At 44.1% G+C, this 10,907-nt stretch overlaps 1 protein-coding gene across 1 annotated transcript; it reads right to left on the bottom strand.

Moving 5' to 3' along the window:
* Window positions 1–7,365: 7,365 nt before the first annotated feature.
* Window positions 7,366–9,507, bottom strand: TMSB4X (thymosin beta 4 X-linked). The gene is made up of 3 exons (XM_004063796.3): window positions 9,425–9,507; window positions 8,229–8,344; window positions 7,366–7,811 (listed from the first exon to the last, which is right to left on the bottom strand). Exons 2-3 carry the CDS (start codon window positions 8,326–8,328, stop codon window positions 7,777–7,779), a joined length of 135 nt encoding a protein of 44 aa, XP_004063844.3. The 5' UTR covers window positions 8,329–8,344; window positions 9,425–9,507; the 3' UTR covers window positions 7,366–7,776.
* Window positions 9,508–10,907: the final 1,400 nt, after the last annotated feature.

The raw sequence follows: 10,907 nt of genomic DNA, 5'->3' as shown, positions 1-10,907 counted from the left end.
AGGAGAGAGAACATGAATCCTCCCTGTTTCAAAGGAATATGGTCAAAAGTGTGGAGTAGCCTTCTTTGGGGCAGATAGTTCTTAATGTCTATGTTAGATTCAATTGACCTCACCTCTTTCTAATCTGAAGGATTTATTATTTGAATGGGTTGAGGACTTAAATGGATTTTGTTTTTGGTATCCATCTCTCCTGTTGGGAAACTTCATGACTTATTTCAGAAAAGAAGCCCTGATAGGCGGAAGGTTCCAAATATTAGATGCCAATATGTTTGTTCTCGATGCATGTTGCATGTATATTTATACACCTGTTATAACACGGAGCTTATACAGAGAAAGTCAGTGGAACCTTAGAGGAATGCCTTAGGCATGCACGTATGGCTTTGAGAATTTACATTTGCATATATGAACTCACGGTGCTCTCACCTTCCTAGCTCAAGTTACCAATAATGTTTGAAATGACAAATTCAGGGTTATATAATTACTATCCTTTCTTCAAAAAAAACCCATTCAGATTATATTCTTTTTTACTTTCTTTTCTTTTAAATTTTGTGACTGACCTCTCTAATTACTTAGGGTAGTATATGCACTTCTTTTCCCACATGGTATTTTTCACTGCTCTTGAGGAAGCACAACTGTTTTCTGCTATGACCACCTGTGTTATTCATCCCTGTAATCACAGGAAACAAATAACCAATTACAAACCTTTCATTTTCCTTCCTTCCATACCCATTTCTCTTCACTCACTTATGGGTCCTATAAGTTTTTCCATATTGGTCCTTAAATCACTGGATAATGTTCTGATTAATATCGAAAATCTTCAGTTATCCTCTCTCCTTCCACAGACCCACTCATTCGGTAAAATGTCCCTGCCCACAGTGCTGACTGACTGATCATTTCAACCATCGCACTACAGTGCCTCTACTAGACAACCCACTAATGACGATTTATAGTGGGTTAAATAGCAGCCCTCCCCCCACCAAAGATCTGTCCATATCAAATCCCTGGAACCTGTGAATGCTAACTTACTTGGGAAAGAGTTTTTTTGCAGATGTAATTAAGGATCTTGAGATGAGATCATCCTGGATGACCCAGGTGGGCCCTAAATCCAATAAGAAGTGCCCCTATACGAGAAAGACGAGGAGAAGACACAGACGCAGAGAAGGCCATGTGAAAATGGAAGTGGACATTGAAGTGACGCAGTCACAAACCAAGGAATACCTGGAGCCACCGGAAGCTGAAAGATGCAAGGAAGGATTCTCTCCTTGAGCCTTTGGAGGGAATCCGGCTCTGCCGACACCTTGATATCAGGCTGCTGGCTTCCAAAACATGAGAGCATATATTTCTGTTGTTTCTGTTGTAGGGATTGGTTACAGCTGCCCCAGGAACATAATACATGATTGAAGACCAGCTTTTAATGTACAAACCCTAGTACAAGGCACTGCAAACCTCAGAGATCTCCACACAAAAATGTAATTTTAACCATTTCAAATTGATTAAACTTCTTTCCGCTCCAGTATAAAAGTTGGTACCAAATGACCATGAAGTGTTCATAATATAGAGGTTTACAAGCCCATCTTTTCAAAATGTGGACCAAGAAATACCAATAAAAGTAAGATTTAGCACCTTCTTGTATGAGGTTGCTGCAACACTGATGATGTCAATATGCTTTTTCAGTGACAAGTATGGACAGTCTCTTCTTCGCCCTCCTTCCCTATAGCTACATTTCTAAACAAGAAGGGTCTACAGACTGCCTCATGTGGATGAAATGATTTTACTTCTAATATCTCCCAATTACCTAAGGGTAATTTTCAAACTCCTTAGCCTGGCTCAGGGGCCCTTCACAATCTGGTTCCAGGCTATCTCCTGGCTCAGTGTCTTACCTGGCAAAAATAGAAGCTGGGTGAATCGTAATTGGATAAATGAATGGATATCTGGCTCAGGCCGGATACGGCTGTTCATTCGCACAGGTTTGCCTCTCCCATAGACCAAGAGTAGGCCCGGGCCTTATTCAGCTTCCTATTCCAGCAACTTGGAAAGAGCCAGGCAGACACTAGGTGCTCAGTAAACGTTTGCTGAGTAAAGCATGACTCTTTCTAATTAGCCAGGCATGGTGGTACACACCTGTGGTCCCAGCTACTCAGGAGGCTGAGGTGGGAGGATTGCTTGAGCCTGGGAGGTGGAGGCTGCAATGAGCCATGATCGTGCCACTGCACTTACACTACAGCCTGGGTGACAGAGTGAGACCCTGCCTCAAAAAAAAAAAGAATGACTCTACCCTCCAAGCAAGCAAGTCATTTTAAGTAGAAACAACCATGTGGCATTCCATATATATTTTTTAATCTTTTGAAATATTTTTGTTTCTAGATTAAGAAAATGCTATCACAAAGTCTCTGTGTGGTCAAAGGTATCAGCCACTTACAGCGCTCAATGTGGTAATGAGGAAAGGCATAATTTCCTGTGGTTTGACAATAACGTGACAGGAATAGCTCCAACTGCTTTGAATAGATTATTGTCCCCCTCCATTGAAGTTCCAAACTGTGGAATCCTACTAAACAAATGTGACCAGCCCTCAGCCAGCCAGGTGCTGTGCTTATGGATACACGTGGTCATCATGTTGCTTGGTTCTCTGAGGGATTTCAAAATCTGAGCAACCATTTCAGCCCCCAATAATCATACAGTTGAATTGGAAAGAGAAGGCAAACAGAGGAAGGGGAAGGATTTAGCAGTAAGAAGTGTTTCTCTGGAGATTCAACATCTGAGCCACAAAATCCTAGCAAAAGATAGATTTTAAAATGCTATCTATCCAGGTTGGGTGTGGTGGCTCATGCCTGTAATCCCAGCACTTTGGGAGGTGGAGGCAGGGGGATCACTTGAGGCCATGAGCTTGAGACCAGCCTGAACAACATAACAAAACTCTGTCTCTACAAAAAGAAAAAAAAAAATTTTTTTTAAATTAGCCAGAGCTGGTGGCACATGCCTGTAGTCCTAGCTACTCAGGAGGCTGAGGTGGGAGGATCACTTGAGCCCAGGAGTTTGAGGCTATAGTGCAGCTATAATCGGGCCACTGCACTCCAGCCTGGGCAATAGAGCAAGACCCTGCCCAGAAAAACAACAACAACAACAAAACGCTATCCATTCAGTCCATTTTTAGACCTTGGGCATTCCTCAGAAAGGATTCTCAAAAAATAACAGGCAAGAGTTATCATGCCCAATCTTTCTATGCTAATAGAATATTTGATTGCAAGGTGAAGAATCAGTTTCCTTCAAAATTCACTCACCATTGAACTTTTGGAGGGATTTGAATTAATCATTCTAGATACATTTGGAAAAATGGCCACTGTAAAGCAAAGAATAGGTATTAAACCTCATTTAGAAATCCAAAGCCCTTAGACTCATCATGTACCCTAAAAATGGAAAAGAATAATTTCTTAGTATTTTCCACTTGGAGTCAGATGAAAAATGCATTTAACTAATGGAGGGCACAGGAGGGCAGGGACTACATCTTATTTACAACCGTGTCTCTGAGGCAAATGAATTACCTGGCATGAACTGGTGGAGTGAACTAACGATCCAGTGCTCTGGCTTCATAATATGGAGTTGGCTATAAGTATTGATTCAAATCAGCACAGCCGGCCGGGCGCGTTGGCTCAAGCCTGTAATCCTAGCACTTTGGGAGGCCGAGGCGGGCGGATTGCCTGAGCTCAGGAGTTCGAGACCAGCCTAGGCGACATGGTGAAACCCCGTCTCTGTTAAAATACAGAAAAAAAAAAAATTAGCCCAGCATGGCAGCATGCGCCTGTAGTCCCAGCTACTTGGGAGGCTGAGGCAGGAGAATTGCTTGAACCCAGGAGGTGGAGGTTGCAGTGAGCTGAGATCGTGCCACTGCACTCCAGCCTGGTGACAGAGTGAGACTCCATCACACACACAAAAAAAACAAAAACAAAAAACTCAGCACAACCAAAGTCAGGCAAATTGCTGTTCAAAGCTCTTTCAATATATTTGTTAAAAACATATTTAAAATTGTGATGTCTAACATGACATTCACATGTTCAAAGGGACCCCCAAACCAGCATGTTAAATGAAGTCTCGACTGGGTGTGGTTGCTCACACCTGTAACCCCAGCTCTTTGGGAGGCTGAGCCAGTTGGATTGCTTGAGCTCGGGAGTTTGAGACGAGCCTGGGCAACATGGCGAAATAAAAAATAAAAAAAATAATTAGTCAGGCATGGTGGCGCACGCCTGTGGTCCCAGCTACTCAGAAGGCTGAGGTGGGAGGATCCCTTGAGCCTGGGAGGCGGAGGTTGCAGTGAGCCGAGATTGCGCCACTGCCCTCCTGCCTGTGACAGAGAGAGACCCCATCTCAAAAAAAATAAAAATAAAAAAAAAATGAAGTCTCCATCAAGTAAGGGGAGAAGTGTGCTTTGAGGCACAGAAGGAAGAGTGCATGGTGTATGCACACAGTGAATGTAGCATGCACCAGCCCTGCCTACAAAAGTCTCAGAAGCCAGGGGCAAAGATGGTATTAGCACCACAATGTGATTACAGAAATAAAATGCTATGCAAGTGTCCAAGGAAAATATAAACTAGGTAAATACAGGTCTTAGAAACATATTTTCTTCCTAGCTTGCTTTGTTGTACATCTCTGCCTTACATTTGTAATTTCACCCCTTCTCATTACATGCAGAGAAAACCTAGTTGAGTCCCAAATTGGTGTGTTTGATTCTCTTAGATTGCAGTGTAAGCCACTCTTGAAAGTGTAATCTAAAACAAAGGATTTGGGGAGTGTGGAGTGTGGAGGGTATTTTTTTCTTATTTTCTTGCTAGGCTAGTGAAGGCTACTAGGATAAATGAAGCATTGAGTGCTTTCAACGTTTTTAAACAATGTTTTAAGTTTACATTCTTGAACAAAGAAAGACTCAAGATTTTTTATTTTTACTTTTTGTCTGTAATATTGTCTCCAAAATGCTCTGTTCTTTCTAGTTAGCACAAAATTGACCCCATATGTTTAGAAAAAAAGATGCAAAAATATTTTCTTTTTGTCTCTTGAGGAATTAGATGCTTCTTTGGGGGAAAATAAACAGACCTTCCTTGTGCATTTAAAGGAGACAATACCTGATTCTGACTATAATGGGTCTCTTACACAGCCGAGAGACTCAAAGTTTGTTAAGATTTTGAACCCCCCCTCTCCCGCATACACACTCAATCTTTGCATACACAGCCCAAAAGCTGTGTTGTTCTCCTGAAAGAATAAAATAGCTTTAAAATTCCAACCACTGGAAGGCTGGAAATGTGGCTGTGATGGCTGACAAATTTGCGAGATTTCAAAATGAAGCCAGCTCAATCTCAAAGGTCCTTTAGTGAGTCTCTTTTTATTTCCTTTATTTTTGCTTTATTTGTCTTGATCAATTCAAAATTTGCAGAAATCCCAGACTAAACTGTGTGACCTTCGGGGCTTACTTAAGCTACCTTGGCCTGTTTTGTCCTGGGGGGAAGAGAAACAGTCATAGGGTCTCCTTCAATCCCAACGTTCTCTCATTCTAAGGGTAAACCTAATGTTCCCTTTGTATCTGTGAAAAATACTGTCGACTCCCAAGTCCTACATAGCAGGAACATATATCCCCACACTGACTCATAAATACCCCCAGCCCTTCTGGGAAGAATCTCTCTTGGGAAAAACAAAGAATCCCCCATCAAAATTAAAAAAATAAATTCTCTCCCATCCCTGTGTGCAGCAGTTAAGTGTACAGAAGCTTCTGAATTTCCCCATTCCACACGTCAAGCAGCCTGAATTCAATCATTACCAGATTTTTTACTTTTTTTTTTTTTTTGTGTTATGTTTTAGCTTCGTCCCTCTAGGGGAGAAAGGCCTTTTATTCCAATGAATTATCCCTTTTCCTAAATGTTCCTTCTTCAACTGAGGAACACTGGAGCTGTGTTAATTTCTTAAAATCTTCTTTCGTCTTTGCATTGTTTGAAAAAGGCACACGGCAAAAGCCCACGTGGGAATGGTTTCTCTTTGTGCCTTGGGCATTTGCACTGTGCCCACACCCTTCCCTATAGGCAAAAAAACTACAGGGCTCCAGGCCCGTCTCCATCTTGAGATGGCTCCAGAACCTTTGTGCTTACTCCTCTCTTCACCGAGCTAAGCGGGCTGTGGCGCTTCAGGCTTTGTAGCAGCCTCTGCAGCAGCCGGTACACACCCCTTCCCTTGCAACGCAGAGCAAGGCTTCTAGCCTGATGGTCTACTTGATTGTCTAAACCACAGGTAAATGGTTTCCTGTGCATTTCTCAAAATAAGCGTTGAGCAAAGGAAATGAAAACAACCAATTTAATAGTGATCAACAATTTTCCCTACCCCTCTGCTTCAAAAAGGGTATTTTCATAAATCGGTTTTGAGAGAAAAATGTTTAACTTCTTGGACATTTGCGTTGTAAAATTTAGCTTTGCAGAACATTCAGTGAACTAAGAGCCTTCTTAAATGCTGTTGTTTCGGCTTAATAAAACTGGTGCTTATTAAAAAAGAAGTCTCCACCCTTCCCTACAGAACCGAGGAATCCATTAAGGACCTTATAGAATGGCAAATCTTTTTTAACTCTTAAAAAATTGATGTTGTTTCCGTCTTCCCGCACCAAGGACTTTGCTTTTACCCATCAGCGAAAATAACTGCTTCCGATGATTGAGAAGTTATCAAGGACTCAAAGACCTAAATGTGAGTCAATTAATTCCCGCTGGATTTAAACTTAGTACAAATCTCACCTGTGTCCTGCTAGTGTCCTTTAAACCCAAAAGATCGAATAAGTATCTTTTAAATCCAAAGATTATTCAAATGAAGAGGACCCAATAAATTTAAAATCATGTTCACTAATCTTAACTGTATTCATTAAAGCAATTGTAAATATTGAACTCTAATTAGAAACCGGCCATTAGAAAATGAGTAAGCTCAAGTCCTAAATTCCTTCTTAACGCAGCTGCTAAAAATGTAATTTTTACTCATCTATGTTAATGCTAGCACTTGGTTAAATAACCAAGTTCAATTTGATACCCTGAAATAAGATACTGTGCTGTAAATTATCACCTTCATTTTCTTGAGCACGTGCAATATGTCAGCTTATCAAAACCCGTAAGAACTGCAAATATATTTTTATTAAAGCTCTCACACAATTCATACTAGGAATTCAATCAGCCTGAGAAAATGATCTCCTAGTATAGACAAGGTATTTTGCATACCTGGGTGAAACCCATTTCTATGCCATAAGGGAATTTATCCAGTCACCAGATGCTTGTCCCTCCCCAATGGACCAAGAGGTAGGCCTCTTTGCAAAGGTTTCATCCGCGATCCTTCCAGAAACCAAACAGACACACCAGCTAAGTTTTTAAACTTTTTATTTGCATATTAAAAAAATTGTGCATTCCAATAATTAAAATCATTTGAACAAAAAAAAAATGGCACTCTGATTAAACTGCATTACAGCCTGCAGGACACCTTGGGCCAGCTTGGTTTTACTCTAGATTTCACTGTCGTCCCACCCCACTTCTTCCACCCCACTTCTTCCTTCACCAACATGCAAGTTCTTTCCTTCCCTGCCAGCCAGATAGACAGATGGGAAAGGCAGGCGCGGCCTTCGTTGTCAGTAGTTCTTTGATGTGAAAGGGGCAGCACAGTCATTTAAACTTGATCCAACCTCTTTGCATCTTACAAAGTTAAACAGCTAAAAGAAGTAAAATAAGAAGGCAATGCTTGTGGAATGTACAGTGCATATTGGCGGCGCACGCCTCATTACGATTCGCCTGCTTGCTTCTCCTGTTCAATCGCTGTGACCAGAAAAAAAAAAAAAAAAAGACGGAGGGAGATGATTAAAGGATTCAGTACAGACTAAAGGGCTTTCATTTAAAGCATCTTTTCAAATCATAAACATTCTACACGGTATTCCACAATGGAATAAAATATGTATATTGAATATACTAAATAGAAATACATTTTAATGGATAAATGTGTTTGTATATTAATATGGCATATTAAATATTCCATTACTAAATTACTAAAGCTCCGTGTTTGTTGGCTGCAAAACCATTTTTAATTAACCTTTGCAAGCCACATTCATCAACTGTCGGCTCTTCCCCCGCACTCCCCCCCTCCCGAATTCTTCCCGCGGCCGCTCCCAGCCTCCCGCCCTCCCACCGGCCGCTCCCACCCAGCCTTTCTAAAGATGGGGGTGGGTCGGAGCTCACTTTCTTTGGAAGGCAGTGGATTTTTCTCTTGCGTCTCTGTCTTCTTCAGTTTCGACTTATCGAATTTCTCGATCTCAGCCATATCGGGTTTGTCAGACATGGTTGCGGAGGAAAAGCTGCAGGGAGCAAGCCAAGAGCGAGCGTGAGGAAGAGCCACCCGCCCCACTGTCTCTGGGCTGGGAACTGCGCTTCTGCCCTCCGACCCGCAGCCTGAAAAAAACCCTTCTCGCCCTCCTACTGCTGCCGTTCCGCGCTCACGAGCTTCCTCTTTCTACAGAAAAAGAGGCGACACCCCCCGCGCCCCTCCTCCCCATATTTCAAAACGCTGTGGACCAAAGAGGGCGGATGCCTCTCAAAGCCGAATTTTGCAGAATAAAGGAAATTGACCACTGCGAATTGTTAATTACAGCGTTTAAAATTAAAGGCTGGCTAGGACAAGGAAAGAAGAGGAAAGCCACTTCCTAATTCAAGTGGGAAAAATCGGCAAGAATTCCTAAAATGGAGCCCAGGTAGCAAAAGCGTTTCCATTTCCTAGCCGCGGCCTCTCCGCAAGGATACGGGCCGGATCCGGCTTTCTAGTCCTCTCACAAAGGCGGCGGCCGCGGCTGGAGCTTCTGACCACCGCCCTACCGGCTTCCTCGCCCGCGCCACAATGCAGCCCCGCACACAAAGCGGCCGCCGCGCGCCCCGAAGCCGGTCTTGCCTGCTCTCCCGGCAATTCGGCATCCCTGGCACACATGTCTCTGCAAGAAGGACTGTAAAAATATCATAGCACAGCCCCGCCGCCGCCAGGCTGCACAGATGCAGCCCGCGCAGCCGTCCGAGGCTGGGAGGAGGCTCGGGGCTCGGAAGATGAACCTCAGAACAAAGGACTTGTCTGTTCCCCCATATCTCAGCCTCCAAGGCAACGCACAATACCTTTGCGGGCAAACACTAAAAAATTTTTTAATGTCCCCTCCGAGCGGCACGGCAAAACGCCAGTTTTTCGGTTTTGTTCTTAAATCATCGATTTCCCCACCCCATTATCCAGTATCTAGGGTGTTTCGCATCCCCCCAGCTCCCCAAAGCAGCCTTCCCGGGGAGAACCACTCGGGCTCGGATTTAGGGAATGCCTTCACAGGGACGCGGATGATGAAAGGGCGGGGACGGAGGCAGGACGGCAGGAGGAGGAAGGAGGCAGGGGCCCTGGGGCTCACCGGAGCGAGGCACGCGAGTACGAACGAAGTCTGGTCTGCGCAGTGGCCACCACCGAGTTGTCGGGCGGGGTGCGGCGGGCGCAGCTTTATGGGCGCTCCTATGTAAATGAGGTGATGTCACCCGCCGGCCCGCTTAACTCCTTCGCGCCGCGTCTCGGAACGGCATCCGGAGGCCTGCCGGGCTTTTGGGGAGCCCCACCCCCACCCGGGGTCCACTAGTGCATGCACCCTAACCATAACGATGGCGAAAAAAATGAGCAAAGCACCCTCCAACACTTCATAACACATTTTCCCCTTTTACGTTTATTTCATTACGATGAATTTTTGCAACAGCAGCGCAAAAATTGCTCTTGGGGACCAGTGCATAATAACTAAGGGTCGGGGTGGCACCTGGGGTGACAGGCATTCTTTTACTTCGAAACTGCCTTTGTCTACTGTGGACATCTCCACACAAGGGCGCGGTGTCCCTCCCTGGAGGGCCTGGCCCGCTGCAGGGGTACGATTCCTGTGACTCAGCTTTCAGACCAGTGGCGGGCATGCGCCCCACCCCGGGCCTCTTTGTCTTCCTCGCTGGCGTTCCTCTTGCTTTGGGTGGGACGTAAAGCACCCTTAAGTGATTTTAAAAGAGAAAGTTTCATCACTGAAACATCCATATTGTTTCATCAGCATAATTTTTGTGAGCACTCAACAGTAGTATTTGCTGGGTGTAAGGTAATTTGGAGTTTATAGGGTAAAACACCTCCCTCTTCGCAAAATAAGTCAAGCTCAAGCTCTGCCATTGACTTTACTGCCGGACAATGAGGAAGTTCTTTACCTTCCTCTTCCTTATTTTCATAAATTATAAAAGTGATGGCTAAGGAGGCCTGCGTTGAATTCCAAAGACTACAGTTACATTATCTCTAATGTCTTAAGGTGAAATTCAAAAATCAAATTATATTTTCAAGGGAGCGTTTCCAGCACTAGGACATCGCTGAAGTGCATCTGCATCTGGAAATATAAGAGATTCGGGTAGAGGGAAGCAGTTTTCAAAATGGCACCTGACTCTGTGAATACCAGTGACCCACTTGCTACTGAAAATTAGTTACAAATACCATGCCACGCGCCTGCAAATGGCGTGTGAAAGGAAAAAGACTCGCCGGTTATAAAGAGGCCTAGCTGTGATTATTTCTAAGAGACAAGGCAGTGTGCAAAATATTCCTTCTCCTTTTCCGTGGCTTGGGGAAATGTTTTTAGAAACCCCTTGCTAATCATTTTTATGGCACAGGCTTTTGTCTCGCTGGGGATTAGAGTCAACCTTATATATAGACCCTTGAATGCCACTGCCAGCAGCTTGGACTTCCCCGTTTCTCCATCTACTTGACTTCCTTTTTCCTGGGGAGGAAGGAGGTGGGGGTGAGCAGGGGCAGGTGACCGTCTGGTCCCCTAGTTAATGCTCTGCTGGGTGGCTGCCTTCCTGGCCTCCGAATGGGGCACTGGACCTGTT

Source organism: Gorilla gorilla, chromosome X (assembly GCF_029281585.2).
Source record: "Gorilla gorilla gorilla isolate KB3781 chromosome X, NHGRI_mGorGor1-v2.1_pri, whole genome shotgun sequence".
NCBI classification, from domain to species: domain Eukaryota; kingdom Metazoa; phylum Chordata; class Mammalia; order Primates; family Hominidae; genus Gorilla; species Gorilla gorilla.
This window is presented reverse-complemented; position numbering and strand designations above follow the sequence as displayed.

Coding starts and splice junctions, on each gene's coding strand:
- TMSB4X (XM_004063796.3), bottom strand. CDS start 8,328: ATGTCTGACAAACCCGATATGGCTGAGATCGAGAAATTCGATAAGTCG. Junction 7,812..8,228: donor TCCACTGCCTTCCAAAGAAA/GTGAGCTCCGAC, acceptor TTCTGGTCACAG/CGATTGAACAGGAGAAGCAA.